The sequence below is a fragment of the Canis lupus genome, chromosome 9 (genome assembly GCF_011100685.1).
Source record: "Canis lupus familiaris isolate Mischka breed German Shepherd chromosome 9, alternate assembly UU_Cfam_GSD_1.0, whole genome shotgun sequence".
NCBI classification, from domain to species: Eukaryota; Metazoa; Chordata; class Mammalia; order Carnivora; family Canidae; genus Canis; species Canis lupus.
The window spans coordinates 26,531,871-26,547,515 of record NC_049230.1 but is presented as its reverse complement, the minus strand read 5'-3'; the positions used below and the strand labels follow the sequence as shown (position 1 = coordinate 26,547,515).

Genomic DNA, 15,645 nt, shown 5'->3' with positions numbered 1-15,645 from the left:
AGTCAGAGATCAGAAAACTTCTAAGGTAACAAAGAGGAGAGATCCATCCCAAATATAAGGCCTTGTGCCAGATGGACTCTGACCTGCAGAAAATGAGCATTATTTTGGCTTGCTCAACAAGAAATTTAATGAACCCCCTCAAGATGTGTTTACCAGCCTGGACTTTCAGGGTGGGGGGTGGCCCCTGGGCCCCTCTTTGTTCCCACATCGAGCTTTGGCCAGACTGAGAAAGATGAATGGCTCGGAGGCCTCACTGGTGGTGGGGACCTGTCTGGAATAGACTTCTAAAGAAGCAAGGAAAGGAAGCACCCTGCTCATCTCAGCCACTGGAGAAGCAGGCGTGGAGGTCTGAGGGACGGCATAAACTGTGAAGGTGCTCATAGCAGCCTTCCCAGGAGGCCTCGAATCAGATTTCAAGGGCTTTATTTCTCGCCTTTTTACAGTATCTGCACAGCAGAGCAGGAAGTACTGGCAATTACCCAGTGAATTTTGGCTGTGAAGACAATTTTTCTAGCCAAAAGCTCTCGAGTCTGAAGTTTTCAGATAATTCCAGCCATGTGGATGTGTATAAAGTCCACTTCCACCTCTCTCCCTGCCTCCCCCAAAGGTCCTAACCCCAAACCTTGTGAACAGGCAGAGAGAGGCTACGTCGGGCTATATGTATTGTTGACCACATAGCTTGATTTCATCAGTGCCCCGTTTTTAATGGATTCAGGCCAGCACCCCAGAGTACAGGACTCTGTTCCTGAGGACGGCCTGACCTGGCAGTCTGCTGTTCCAGGAGGAAAAAGCTTTATTTAAAAAAAAAAACAAAACCCCAACGACTTCAGAGTAGAAAATATGAAAAATCATACAGAGTAGAAAGGTCACTCCATGAAATGATTGAAAACAGCACAGTGTGGAAATAACACTAACTTGGGAATCAGGAGACCCAGGCAGCAGTCTGGGCTCTGCCTTAAACTAGCTGTGCCTGAAGGCAAAAATCCAACAAATGTCCCGGCATCTGTCATCAGGTCCATCCTGCAGATGTGGTTGGTGTCGTCCTCTTTCCTGAGGATGGGTGGCTAGGAGGAAGTCCCAGGAATGTATTTTAGGCAAGTCCAGCGTCTCTGGCCATCCCGTAGAAGATGCCTCTGGCTGCAATGAGGTTGGCTGGAGAATCAAATTCAGCTATCATCCCTTTGTCCAGGACAAGGACCCTAGCCAAAGAAAAGAAGTGGTCAGATTTCCATCAACCTAGACCTGGCCTTCTAGTCCACCCCTCCCTTCTGGGTACTGACTGCTCAGACCCAGCGGTGACATGCCAACCCTCCTACTTCAGGCGATCCACCCAATACAGCCGCTCTGCCACATGTGCACGCTTGCAAGGCTGGTTATTTTAGCCGTTCCGTTTGCTCTCCTGGCAGATGAGGCGGTTTCTGGGATCAAACACAAGGTTCCTATTCATCTCTGCTAGTCGGAGCTCTGAAAACCTTTCCTAATGAGCCCTTCCCTCACTGGGGTCACAGGACTGTGCCCAGGGAGCCACGGGCCTGTGCGCTGGGCCCTGTGCGCTTCCATCTGCTTTGTGCCAACTCACAAAGGCACACGGCAGGAAAGCAGGCTGCTGGGAGGCCTGACACTGGAATCTGGGACTTTGGCTGCAAATCTGGTTGCTGCTGATGGATGGATCTACACACGCACACACAGTCAGGCCTGGGCCTGGGATTCGAATCCCCTGCCAATTAAGCACAGAGTGCCCCTGGGGCAGAGTCACCAGCCTGGCTCCCAGGGTAAGGCAGGAGCAGAAAGGGCTCTCCTGTGCCAGGGGAGATGCCCCTTTGATGGGAGGAGGTGGCCGTACTCTGTTTCCTTACCTCCAGGGCTCCTGGGAACGTGTCCTGGGGAGGTGTGTCTCTCTGCACATCTCTGCCTGGCCACTGCCCGAACTGGAGCCCAGAAGATGGCCTCTCCTCCCTTCAGTGGCTTCTCACTGTTCTTAGGGTAAGGACTGGCTGCTTTACCACAGTCCTCAAAGTACAGCATAGTAGGGCCTGTCCCTCTCTCTCTCCTCATTTTGGTTCTACTGCCCCCTTCATCCTTTGCACTCCAGTCTCATGTGCCCTCCTACCTCAGGGCCTTTGCATGTGTTGCATCCTTTGCCTGAAATTTGCATCTGTATCCCATTTCCTCACCCACTCCCCAGCTCTTATTCGTCCTTTAGGGCCTGGCTGGTACTTCCTTTTCTTAGGAGAGATAGTGTCCCGCTGCCCAGTGTGGACTGGCTTCCTCTGGTCTACACACATGGACCCCTGCTTCCTTCCTGCAGGCTCTACTAATATGTCCAATAGCATGATGATCTGATTAATTTCCACTGGTCCCACTAGAATGAACGAACTCCTAACCCCCAAGGTTGGTTTGAGCCTTCTACCCTCGGGGCTGCTGGCAAAAATCACATTCAGTTAGCATGGGAAATGATCCTCTCAGCCCATCCTTGTCCCTTTTCTGGACGCAGGGCCTAGCACCTCCTGTCCACCCTCTCTTGTCTAGTGGGGTGCTGGGGTAGGGCTGGAACAGACAGATGGCAGCATCGGGCATTCTCAGCGTGGTTCCCAAGTCCGTGGGGGCTGCATGGGGACACTTCTAAGACAGGGGCAAGGTCTCCCCCATTGCCCTGTCCACGGCATCCTCCCCATGTCCCCAGGCCTGTAGGTGTTTATTTTGTGAATGATGGCCTGATGAGATATGCTCCTGCCACACTCCTTCAACAGATTGGCTGCAACTTCCTCCTCATCACTCCTTTGAGCTCCCACGTCCCTGAAGGGGCCAGTCTGCCAGGCCAGCACCAGGTCACTTCCTTGAGGCTTCGGAGCCACCCAGGCCCTCACCTGTCCTCTGGCACCACACCTTAACATTGGACACAATGAGGGAATCGGTCCCAGATTTTCCTTTGGGCTGAGTGGCTGCCTCCCTAGGGAAGGCATAAGATCTCAAGGGCAAGGCCCCTTCCCTAATCCTTAGATGAAGAACTGGTGCCAGAGAGCATTACAGAAAGGGGCTGGGGAGCAAACAAACACTTCCCAGGATCACCTGCACTTGAAACACTTCAATTCATTGACTCTTTACAACCACCCCAAGAGAGGTTCGGCACATTGGCCGAGGTCACATGGCAGCCAGTGGCTGCGGGGCCTGGGACTCAGCCCTCTGCTCTCTCACCTCAGAGCACTGCTCCACACGGTGCGATCAGGGTCCAGCCCACCAAGGCAGGGACCTGAGCATCACACACTTCTTTCAGTGGCTTCCTTCATCTATACACCCAGGCCAGACTGAGAGCGAGGTACAAACGAAGGGATGGCTGTGTGGGTGCTCTAAGCATCAGTGCTCAGGAAGCGAGTGTTTTGTCACAAAGGATCCAGTTCCATGTCACAGCATTCACAGAAAGCTGGAGGGAGGTGGCTGGGGCACAATTCACAATGCCTAGGGAGCCCCGGCGTGCCCCTTCCCTACATGCTGGTGACCTGCAAGTGTCACCTTGTGTCTCAGAAAATGTCACTGTGCCCCCCGTGTGCAAATGACTCCACTCTCTCCTACCCGTTAGCCATAACTTGGGAAGTCCTGCTCTGCCCCCCATGCCCTAGACAATCCCACGAGCTCTCCTGTGTCCGGATCACCTTAACCTGCCTGCCCCTTCCTGGTGGCCTAGATAGCCCCACCAGGCCCCCCGCTGGCAGGGTCTGGTGCCCCACCTGGTGTAGTCCATGATGGTGTTGAGCCGGTGTGCGATGGTCAGCACCGTGCAGCTCTCGAACTGGGTGCGGATGGTGGCCTGGATGAAGTCGTCAGTCTCCAGGTCGATGGCTGCCGTGGCCTCGTCTAAAACCAGGATTCGGCTCTTGCGGAGCAGGGCTCGGGCCAGGCATACGAGCTGGCGCTGGCCCACGCTGGAAGGGGGAAGGCAGGCATCTTGAGCTGGGTACCCCCACCTGCCCCCACCCCCACCCCAGGCCTCGCTCCCTGGACTGCTTTTGTCTCCATGCCTTCCCAATGGCCCCAGACTGGCTCTCTAACTCCTGCCATTTCTGCCTCAACGCAGTCCTCCCAGAACATGGAGTCATCGATGTCTGGACCCCACCGGATGATGAGGGTCTGGGGTGGAGCCAGTGCTCAACAGCACTGTGAAATCCAGTCTGTCTCTGGCACCCCAGGCCTCCTCTTTCTCCATTTTCCCTGTCCTCACTCCTCAACTAGTTCTGTGATGCTTCTCTGCTTTACCCTATCAGTCATGTACACTCTAGAAAGAACACACCTAAATGGCACTTGCTGGATATTTGCACTCATTAGGCTGTCTTGCTGAGTTTAATATGCTTAATATCACTACTTCGGACAGTCATTTCCCAGCCCCATGGGGGAATGCAGGACAGGGCTCTGCGGTGGGAACAGGAAGGGCCAGGGCAGGGAGGACATGGGGATTCCAAGTCTGGTCAGTGGGGAAGTGGAGGGGAGGTGGGGTGCATACCGTCAACCCCTTGCCTTGGAAGCCAGAGCTAGTGAACCAAGCAAGGCTGTGTTCCCAACCACAGAGCTGTACCCCCACACCCAAGGACAAATACCTCAGCCTTTCCCAAAGGGGTGAGTCACCATAGCCCAAGTGAAGGCCAGGCTCTCTCCCTGGCCCATTCCCGCAGCTAATGAAGGTTTTGGCAGCGAAGTGAGCCTCCAGCTAGAACTCGAGGCTGATTTATGGTAGGACTGGCACAGGATGCAGGTTATGCTTATTAAAGTGGCTACGAGCTTTGTGAGGGAGGAGGAGAGCTGCCCCATTTCAGACCCTGGCAGATGTGGGAATGGAGGGAATGCTCTAGGAGAGGTGCTGATAACAAACAGGGATAGGAAGATGGAGCAAAATCAGCTACGGGGTACAGGGTCAGGAACCACCCCAACATGGCTCTGTAAGTGAAATCCAGTTGATGGGCATACTCAGTCTCCCAGGACTGCCTTGGGGCCAGAGTAGGCGCAGGGGCGTCCACCCACCAGGCTGTGATGCAGTGAGGAAGGGTTGGAGGCAAAAGCCCCCACTCTCTGAACCCCTGCCCCTCCCCTTGCTAGTTGAGCAGCTTTGGGCAATAATTTTATACTTCAGAGCCTCATTTCTGGCCCACAGGACTGCAGCAAAGATTAAACAGGATAGTGGATGCCAAAGTGCTTTGAACACTATTAAGTGCTGAGCAAATGTAAAGGTTTTTGTTTTTGCTTCTGAGGTCTGGAGAGAGTCCATGGGTGTGGACTGAGCAGAATAATACAAATAAGAATAGCTAAATATAACAGGAGTGTATCCAGGCTAAGTGCTTTCTATTTCATCATTATGACCTAAAGACTGCTCTGTCCAAACGATAGCCACTGGCCACATGTGGCTACTGAACACTTGAAATGCGGCTAGTCTAAATAAGGATGTACGGTAAATGTGAAAATACACACGAGAGTTCAAACTTAGTGTGAAAAAAAAAGCAAAATATCCCTAATAATTTTATATCAATTACTTGTAGAGATGATAATATTTTAGATATATTGGGATAAATAAAATAGGTACACTATTCAAATGTATTTCACCTGCTTTTTTTTTAAGATTTTATTTATTTATTCATGAGAGACACAGAGAGTGAGAGAGAGAGGCAGAGACACAGGCAGAGGGAGAAGCAGGCTTCATGCAGGGAGCCCGACACGGGACTCGATCCCAGGATCTCCAGGATCACACCCCGGACTGAAGACGGTGCTAAACCACTGAGCCACCCGGGCTGCCCTCTTTTTCTTTTTTAATATGGCTACTGGAAAAAAAATTTAATGACATACGTGTAATTAAATAAAATATTTAATTACATATATATGGGCAGCACGGTGCAAAGAGGTATGGGGCTGTTGCTGTCCCCCTTTTAAAGTGAAGGGAGAGGCAGAACAGAGAGGTTAAGCAACTTGCCCCAAGTCACACAGCTAACACAGCCAGGGGAATCTCAAGCCTTTAGACTTAGTAAGATGTAACTTCTGGCCCTCCCTGTTGCACAGCCCAGAAGCTGGGGATATAACACTGGGGCTATAAGAAAGTGAAGAAGGGCTTGGAGAGCTCACTTTGCTCACTCCTAAGCTACAGATGAGATTGCAGAGCCATCTTGGGAAATATCTGTGATCTCCCCAACGCATGAGAGATTGCCTCTTACCTGATCCACAGCTTGAGTACAGACTCCCCCCACCCCAGGCCAAGCATAGCACTGACAACCTCACAGGACAGGACCGAATAGGGCTTTGGAATCTCCCAGACCTGATTCTAATCCCAGGCATACCTTCTCCCAGCTAGGTGACTTTGATTCTGCCTCAGTTTCCTCATTTGCAAAATGGGACGATCACCAAATCTAGGGCTTGTGTGAGGAGTCACTGAGATAGTGCACCATGCCTGGCACAGAATATGTTCAATACGAAAAGACCCCGCCTAAGCACACCCAAGCTGAGATGGGAGTAGGGAGGGCCGGAGGGGGCTGGCCTCAAATGACTCTGTGTCATTTGATGCTAGATCCTCTAGCTCCTCAGGGTGCTGTTCCTGACACCCCCCAATCCCAGCTCCCTTACCTGAGGTTCTCCCCTCCCTCTGAGCACTGGAAGTCCAGGCCCGCCGGCTGTGAGCTCACAAAGGTGTGCAGGTGGGATAGCTCCAGGGCTCGCCATAGATCTTCCTCTGAGTAATACCCAAAGGGGTCCAGGTTCATACGCAGGGACGCAGAGAACAGGATGGGGTCCTGGGGACATGACAAGGCCTCAGCAGAGGGCAGCTCAGGCCCCATGAGGAGCCATGGGCCCCAGGGCCAGGGAAAAAGCAAGGGATTAGGTGGCAGCACTCCCATTCTGTCCCCAGCCCTCCAGGAGGGAGGCAGCAGCCAGATAAATGCCTGTGGGAAGGTGATAAACCTCAGCTTTGCCAATCACAAAGTCCTCCGTCAAAGCAGAAAGCGGAGCCGCTAATCTGACTCCAGAGTGTCCAGTCAGCAAAAAAAAAAAAAAAAAAAAAACCCCAGAGGAACCAGAAAAAGTGATATGCAATTCCGAACTGTGGAGCAAGGAGACCAGGACAGAGCGTCCCAGAGGGTGGGGTGCTAGAAGGATCCTGTGATCTGGGTCTCAACCGGTGGCCCAGGTGGTTGGAGGGCAGAGGTCGATTGGGCCAGGACACGTCTGACCCTTTTGGATCCGTGACAGGTGGCTGCTCTGTGGCTCTGCACCTGTTGTGGGACTCTTCCGGTCACAAGTCCCAGGCCTGGACCCCCAGCAACAGAGCAGAGCCGGGCCTGCCCCCCAGGGCTGGGGGCAGGTCCATGTCAGGCTCCTACCTGGGGAATGATGGTCAGCTGAGAACGCAGGTCGTGGAGGCCGATGTCTGCCACATTGAGGCCGTCGATGCGGATTTCACCCTCGGCCGCCTCCAGGATACGGAACAGGCAGAGGGTCATGGACGATTTGCCGGCCCCCGTGCGGCCCACGATCCCCACCTGGAGGGAGTGAGGGGGGCCATGGGGGGGCGGGGGTTGGGAGGAGTCACTGAGGGGGGTGGGGGGAGGATGGATCTCTAAGGCTCCCAGACGTCTGGGCTGCCGCACCTGCTCGTCCATAGCCTACGTCCACTCCCACCCACAAACCCACGTCTCACGCACCTTCTCACCCCCGTGCACGTGCAGACTCAGCTTCTTCAGCACGAGCTCCAGGCCAGGCCGGTAGCGCACGGAGTAGTTGCGGAACTCCACCTCGCCCTGCAGGGGCCAGCCGGCCGGAGGGCGGCTGCCCTCCACCACCCAGGGGGCCTGGCCCGGAGGGGATGGATGGGTCTGCATCAGGGTGGCACCTCTTCCCCAGCCTGGCCCCCTCCCCATTTCCCGTCTGCCTCTCTCCTGAGGCCCCCTCCATCCTCACCCATCAGGGGCCCTGGAGGAGAGTCCCTGTGGCCCACCCTTATGGCTCAAAGAATCCTTTCTCTCTCTGGCTTTATTCCCTACGGAGCTCCGAAACCTTACCTATCCTGGCCTCTCCCACTCTCTCCTCGGAGCTCCTCCCTGCCCCTCCCTGCCCGCCCTAGCTCCCTCTTTCGCCGTCCACCGAGTGGCTACTGTGACAGGTACTGAGATCATATCTGTGAACAACAAAGTATTTGCCCCCGTGAGGCTTACACTGAATGTGGTCAGAGGTGATGGTGGTACATACCATCAACCAATAAGTAAATCTACATCATATAAGCAAGTGATGAGTGCTGAGAAATGCTTAGTGTTGTAGAAGTACAGGGTGACCAAAGAAGGCTTCCTGGAGGAGGTGATATTTAAATAAAGACCCAAAGGTGGTGAGGCAACAAGCCAAGTAAATATTTGGGGGAAAGGCATGCCACGCAGGGGGAACAGAAAGTACAAGTGCCAGCCCAGGTGTGTTCTGGAGCCCCAGGACAAAGCTGACTGGTAGGAGACAGACAGTGGGTGGCCCCATCATGAAGGATTCTGCAGGCCATTTTAAGGACTAGGTTTTTTATTATTATTATTATTATTATTATTATTATTATTTTTTATTAATGAGGGACACACAGAGACAGAGGCAGAGACACAGGCAGAGGGAGAAGCAGACTCCATGCAGGGAGCCTGACATGGGACTCGATCCTGGGTCTCCAGGACCACGCCCTGAGTCGAAGGTGGTGCTAAACCGCGGAGCCACCAGGGCTGCCCATAAGATTTTTTTTAAAAGGTATTTTTATTCTAAGGTGCAGAGCCATCAGAGGGCTGTGCACAGAGCAATGACATGACTTGATGTGTTCTTAAAGGATCCCCCCGGCAGCTATGAGGAGAAGGGGGAGGGGATGATGAAAACCAAGGAAGCTAGTGAGGAGGTTCTTAAAATAAATTGGGCCTAAGATGATGGTGGCTTTGAGACAGGAACAGCTACACCTTGGGAGGCTTTGGGAGGCCCGGTGTAAAATGAAAATGTGGGGTCTCTTGTTCAATAATTAAGAATGTCCAAGTGGTGACAGCAGAATATTAAACCTTTCTAAGTGTGGGGACCTATGTGACTGTGCAGGTGGCATGAGGCCCAGCCCTGCTTTGAGACAGGAGAAGCCAGACTGTCACAGGTCAAAAACCAAAGCAATTCATATAGACCATTCTCTCGAGCAGGTGTCAAAAGAATGGACAGTGGGGTTGGGGGCAGAACTTCTCAGGCTCTGGAGACAGGATCATGTGTATGGACAAAGGGAAATGGAAACTCTAGACACAAAGAGGGTGAGTTTGAAGATCCCAGACAGTGGGGGGTGAGGGAGGTGATAGGAGATGTCCTGGAAAAGCAGGGGGAAGCTGAGGAGTGGCATGGGGGCAGGAGAGGCCAGACTGGGAGGAACAGGCAGGCTAGGGGCTCAATGGAGACTGATCCTGGGTCACAGAAGTCAGGAGGGAGGCCCTTCCAAGAAGAAGGCAGGAATCATTTTATCTGAATGTTGCTGAGAGATTGAATTAGATGAGAACAGAAAACTGTCCCCTGGGTTTGGAACCCGGCAGATCATCAGTAGAGTGACAGGGCCAGAAACCAGACTGCAGGAGGCAGATATGATAAAGGGTGATAGGGAAGTGGGGAGAGTGTGTGGGTTTTAAAACAAGCTTTGTGACAAAGGAGAGCAGAGAACTGGGGCGGTAGGATGTAGGGGGAAGGGAGGTTGGTTTGTGTGTCTAGAATGGAAGCTACGAGAGCTTAATGTTTGTCCATGGATGGGAATCATCCACCACATGGAGCAGGCTGTAGGAGCGGAAGGTGTCCTTAGGGAGGTGAAGGCAGGGAGGTGAAGTCTGAAGGGGTGGGTTTTGATCGGAGGAGGGACGCTTCCTGCTAAAAGAGGAAGGAAGGAGGTGAATGGGCCACATGGGCGGTTGAAAGTCTGGAGGCAGGGAGATTGAGAGAGTTTATCACTGATACCCGGTTTTCTCACTGGCAAGTCAAGCAAGGTCCACGGCTGAGCAAAGGGGAGGGGATGTGAGGTTTGAGGAAAGAAGGTTCAAAACAGATCTTTCTGGAAGTGGCAAAGCAAAAGGAGAATACCCAGTGGTGGAGTATGGTCATAAACTTGAAGCAAAATCAGTGATTTTTCTCCAGCCGTGTCTGTCTTAGCTGCTGGGTGCTGGCATGCAGAAGGTAGACAGAGGGGCTCGCCAGGGAGGGGTTTTGACCAGTGAGAGAGGGGAGGGTAAGGAATCAGGAGCATTGACAAAAGTGAAGCACATAATCCAGGCTGGATGAGCTAGTGGACAGAGGGACAAAGGTAGGTCATGGGACTGGGGGTCCCAGGAGGACAAAGTTCTGGGATAGCAGATGGTTTGGGGCACATGAGCCAGGAGGCCTGGGAAGGGTGGTCTGAAAGCTTGACTTGCGACCTCAGAGATGGTGCAGCTTCTAGGCTTGAAGAGGTCTGGGTGTGACCATGGGAACAAGTGCACAAAAGTCTACACCCCCTCCCTCACTGGGGGATACTCCCTTTCCCCTACTAAGAGCATGCTACCCCACCCCTGCTCCTTTGACCAGGCTGATCTTTGGCTGGAATTCTCACCCTCCTGATCACCCTAGCCGAATGATTCGCCCTCATTTGCTTTCTTTGGATGCATCACCCCAGAGCTCTGGTGTTCCAGGGCACAGCCCTGTCCTACCTCACCCACAACATCAGAATCTGCTTGAGGATAGACCCTGCCTTGCTCAACTCTGGACCCTCTATGCCTCCTGGCACAGACCTCTCTGGCTAATGCTCACTAAGGGTTAAGTGGATGGATAGATGAATGAAGAGCCCCCCCCAAATGAAGAGCTGGCCTTGGAACACAGGGAGGATGGATCACTAAGCACCCTTCCCCATCCAGCTATTCCAGAATCACCCTGCCCCAGGCTCATGCCAGTACTCACCTCGGTCTCCGTCTTGGAGTACTCCTTGACTCTCTCCACAGCCACAATGTTAGACTCCAAGTCTGACATCATTCGGATCATCCAGTTCAGAGTCAATGTTATCTGGCCAAAGGGACTGGGTCATGGATATGGTGGTCTCCCCTCCTCCCACAACAGCTGTGGGAGGAGTTCTGACTCCCTGATTATGCTCCTTGTCTCTACAACCCAGGTGGGCCTGGGCAAGCCCATAGGTGTGCCACCTGGGGCTCTAATTATAACTGTATTTCCGGCAGTGACCTTGCAGAATGGACCAAGGGCCACCTAGCCCCGTGTCTCTCAAATTTTAATACACTTATGAAAGACTTTCCAGAAGGCACCTGAGTGGCCCAGTGGTTGAGCATCTGCCTTTGACCCTCGTGATCCCGGGGTCCTGGGATACAGTCCCGCATTGTACTCCCTGCAGGGAGCCTGCTTCTACCTCTGGCTATGTCTCTGCCTTTCTCTTTGTATCTCTCGTGAATAAATAAATAAACTCTTAAAAAAATTCCTAGAGAATCTTGTTAAAATGTGGCTTCTGATTCAGTAGGTCTGTGATGGGACTCAAGAGTCTGCATTTTTAATAAGTTTCCAGGTGATACTGATGCAAACGGTCCCTGGACTACACTGTGCACCAAGGGGCCTTGATAAGACATGCAGAACCCTGAGCCCCATCCTAGCCCTGCCGTATCAGAATCCACATTTTAAGATCTCCAGTTGATTCATAGCACAGGAAAGTTTGAGAAGATTCATTGTCTTGATTATCCTTTGCATTTAAGGCTTGAGCCCTCTGTGGCTTTGAAAATGTGATCTGAGTCATAAAAATGCCATGTGTAGTTATCTAAACCTTGACAATATAGGCTGATATCAGAGTGACTGGCCTGCCCTCTAGCCCAGGCTCCAGTCACCTTCTCTCTCTACTTTCTCTGCAGGCCTGTGAAATGAGGTGTATTCCAGCCCTATACTTCCCATCCCAGGACTGCTGTGAGAGTTGACCTTCTAAATCTTGTGCTCAGTCAAGGCAAGTTCCATTTGTCTTTTGGGGCCAAGCGCCAAGATAATTTCTCCAAAACTAGCACCCAAGGTAGAGGATCTCCTCCGGCTTCTTACCACATTTTGTTCCTTCCGCCACTAACACCTGCTCACCCTGCATTACAATCCTCTGTCGGTGGGACTGTCTCTCTGTGCTTGCCTGTGAGCTCACAGTCCTAGTATGAGCAGAACCTGTGGCTGGTTCCCAAACTGGGCAAATGCTCAGGAGATGCTTGTGACACCTGCATATCCTCTGCCCTAGCTGTGGCCCTGTCCTGGGGCCCAGACCCCTGTGTACCTGTAGTGCATAGGACACAGAAAGGCCCACCAGCCCTGGACTCAGGCTGTTTCTGCCAATCACAGCAAAGAGTGCAGCAAAGAGCACAACACAGTTCCCCACGAACTCCACTCGGATCCCCAGCCACCTGTGGGGACAAGACAAGGAGGAAGTAGGGCAGGTGTAGGAAGGAGGAACTAGGACCCAGAACTCCACGCTCTCTCCTGCAGAGAGCCTGGTGCTAACTCCTGGAGGAGCAGAGGGTGAGGGAGGAGGCTGCTGACCTGTTGGAGGCAATGTAGGGGTAACAGCTCCTCTGGTTGGCATCCACCTTAGCATCACTGATGGCCTTGAAGTCTTGGCTGCGGCCATAGGCCCGAATGACACTGGAGCCAGTCACTGTCTCCGAAAAGTGGGAGTAAATGGGGGAACGACTTATGGATTCCAGCCTCTTCAGTTGCCGTGATGTAGCCACATAGAAGCGCTGGCGGAGGATGGAGAAAGAGCTTGAGGGCAGCACCATGGGACCCCTAACTCCGTCTTGCATGCCTTCTGAACCTGTCTGGGCCTCCTCCCAGCCAACCCCACTCCCCCAGAAGACTTTGCTTCCTTTCCCTACCTGATGTGACTCCATGAACTCATATTGCCCTTCACCCCTGGCCAGCTCTGCTCCATCTTCCAGGCAGCTTCCTCCACGAAGCCTTTCCTGATTCCCTCTTAGCACCTGAACCCCTTACCCCCTGGATTACAGTACTGACTTTGCTTGGCCTCCTAAATCAGTAAATATGCCTGTCTCCTCTGAGGGGCCCCAGCAATGTGCTCACATAGAATGTCACAAAATTTGCAAAAGATAAGATAATTTTGTCTTCTTCTTCTTAAAAAGCCTCTCCCTACCTCACTGCCAGTTTTTTAAACTTCAGCCCCACTAAAACACAGTTCTGCCTCCAGCTTCCATCCTCTAGCCTGTAGGCCCCAAGATGTCCAGGGCCTTACAGGATGGGTATCTGAGAGTCCAGTGTCCCTGCACAGAGCACAGCCCAGATCACCTGAGCTTCCAGCCACCTTGTGGATTACGTTTAGCAACTGATTAAACTCATGGCAGGACAGGAGCTCAGCAAGACAAATGCCCTTTACCATCAGCTGTGTCTGAATGTTACCAAGTCATCAATGTTAAAAACATATATGTACATATATGTTTAGATATGTATAAAAGAAGGGAAGGATAATATGTTTCACACACTGTTAATGACATTTTATTTAAAAATAGGTGGCGGGGCAGGGGGGGAGGGCACCTGGGTGGTTCAGTGGTTGAGCATCTGCCTCTGGTTCAGATGGGATCAAGTCTCGCATCCGGCTCTGCATGGGGAACCTGCTTCTCCCTCTGCCTATGTCTCTGCCTCTCTGTCTCTCATGAATAAAAAAGTAAAATCCATATATATATATGTAATCCATATATATATATATATATATGCACGGCAGGAAGGAGTTCCAGGGTCAGCCACATTTTACAAAGATTTCATTTTATCCTAGCAACAACCCTATGGGATAGGGTCTATGATTCTATTTTACAGGTGAGGAAAATGAATTTCAAAGAAGTGAAGTAGGGGCACCTGGGTGGCTCAATCGGTTAAGTGTCTGCTTTTTGCTCTCGGGTCATGATCTCTGGGTCCTGGGAACCCAGCCCCACGTTCAGCTCCCTGCTCAGTGGGGAGTCTGCTTCTCCCTCTCCCCCTGCCCCTCCCCCTGCTCATGCTGTCTCCAGCTCTCTCTCTCTAAATAAGTAAAGTCTTTAAAAAAAAAAAATAGGGGACCCTGGATGGCTCAGTCGTGCTTGCTTTGGCCCAGGGTGTGATCCTGGAGACCTGGGATCGAGTCCCCGCATCAGGCTCCCTGCATGGAGCCTGCTTTCTCCCTCTACCTCTCTCTCGATCTCTCTGTCTCATGAATAAATAAATAAAATCTTAAAAAAAAAAAAGAAAAACAACCAAACAAATGTAGTAACTACTGTCCCTAACCCAACCCAGCTGTGAACCACGGTCTGACCATCTCCGGCCCCAAGAGCCCCGCCCACACCAGCGCCCCGCCCACAGGGGAGCCCCGCCCACAGGGGAGCCCCGCCCACAGGGGCCCCGCCCACACGGGAAGCCCCGCCCACACGGGGAAGCCCCAGGCCCGCAGAGAGCCCCGCACACCCACTGGCTGCGGACCTGCACCAAGACATAGAAGACGGCCAGGGGCAGGGCGACCACTGTGAAGAGCGGCGTGCTGGCCACGATGACCACGAGGGTGGCGACGGAGTTGTAGAAGGAATTCAGCAGCATGAGGATAGTGGGGGCCAGAACCTCATCAATGACGTAGATGTCCTTGGAGAAACGGTTGAGGATCCGGCCTGAGGGCGTCGTATCGAAGAAGGACTGTGGCGAGCGCATCTTGTTGTGCAGCAGCGCCTGGTGAAGGAAGCGCGCAGCCTGGACGCTGCCCACCGTCAGCGTGATGGCTGACAGCATCACCAGAAGCCCTGTTGGAGGAGGCAGGGGGATGCTCGGTCCTGGGGGCTGCGTGGCAGGCATGCGGGGGTAGGTTAGGAGACAGGGGATGGCGGTGGTGGCTGGCAGCCTCAGAGGCAGAGGGCCGCGGGGATGAACTCGAGGCGCCCGGAGGCAGGTGGGCTGCCGGGGGGGTTAGGGAGGCACCGGGGCAGGGCAATGGCTGTGATGGTGGAGGAAGACACAGGGGCAAGGGTGTGGTTTGGGGGATCCAGCAGCCCAGATGGGAGGAAAACACCTTCCAGCAATGTCTGCCGCTCACCTTGCAGAATTCCCAAGGCAGCGTAGACACCCAGCCTCATGGAGGTGTTATTCTGTTGGCTCTCCGTCATAGCCTCATTGGTCCAGGCACTGAGCCACACGTTGGCCCCAATGGAAGCCGCACTTTGACCCGGGTATAGAAGACAGATGGCCACTGTGCTATAGAGCCCCATGGCCTTGGCGTAATCCCAGAATACACTCAGCTTCACCTGCATGCATGGCGGTCAAGGACGGAGGACACTCATGAGCCCCAGGCCTGCCCACCCAGTCCACCCTTCCTTGTCCATCCTACTCACAGTGCCCATCTCTGCCTTTTCCTCCTGGATCAGCGCCCCGCTCGCCTTCGCCTCTGCTGTATGCACTTCCTTCCCTGCTGAACCCAGGCATCTCCGGGGAACAGGCCAGCCCTGGCCCTCGCCTTCCGAGGACATGACACTCAGCTGTCTGTGGAGGTGGCTGGTCAGGCCCAGAGAGGTGGCCTCCAACAAACCCATAGGACAGAACCCTCAGGGGTTCAGGTTGTAGCTCAAGGCTCAGGGTGTGAGCGGCAGGGAGATTGCCCACCCATGCCCCACCTGGCGGGGCTTA

General features: G+C 53.2%; 1 protein-coding gene across 2 annotated transcripts in view; it reads right to left on the bottom strand.

The window, feature by feature from the left end:
* Nucleotides 1-406: 406 nt before the first annotated feature.
* Nucleotides 407-15,645, bottom strand: part of ABCC3 (ATP binding cassette subfamily C member 3) — a 44,547-nt gene continuing 29,308 nt past the window's right edge. For both annotated transcript variants that reach the window (XM_038547687.1, XM_038547688.1), the window contains 11 exons: nt 15,354-15,501; nt 15,059-15,266; nt 14,458-14,768; nt 12,535-12,734; nt 12,272-12,398; nt 10,927-11,028; nt 7,671-7,817; nt 7,350-7,508; nt 6,595-6,761; nt 3,726-3,920; nt 407-1,199 (listed from right to left, as the gene is read on the bottom strand). In XM_038547687.1, coding sequence (XP_038403615.1) covers nt 1,091-1,199; nt 3,726-3,920; nt 6,595-6,761; nt 7,350-7,508; nt 7,671-7,817; nt 10,927-11,028; nt 12,272-12,398; nt 12,535-12,734; nt 14,458-14,768; nt 15,059-15,266; nt 15,354-15,501 — 1,873 coding nt within the window. In that variant the 3' untranslated portion in view covers nt 407-1,090. The remainder of the gene's footprint in view (nt 1,200-3,725; nt 3,921-6,594; nt 6,762-7,349; nt 7,509-7,670; nt 7,818-10,926; nt 11,029-12,271; nt 12,399-12,534; nt 12,735-14,457; nt 14,769-15,058; nt 15,267-15,353; nt 15,502-15,645) is intronic.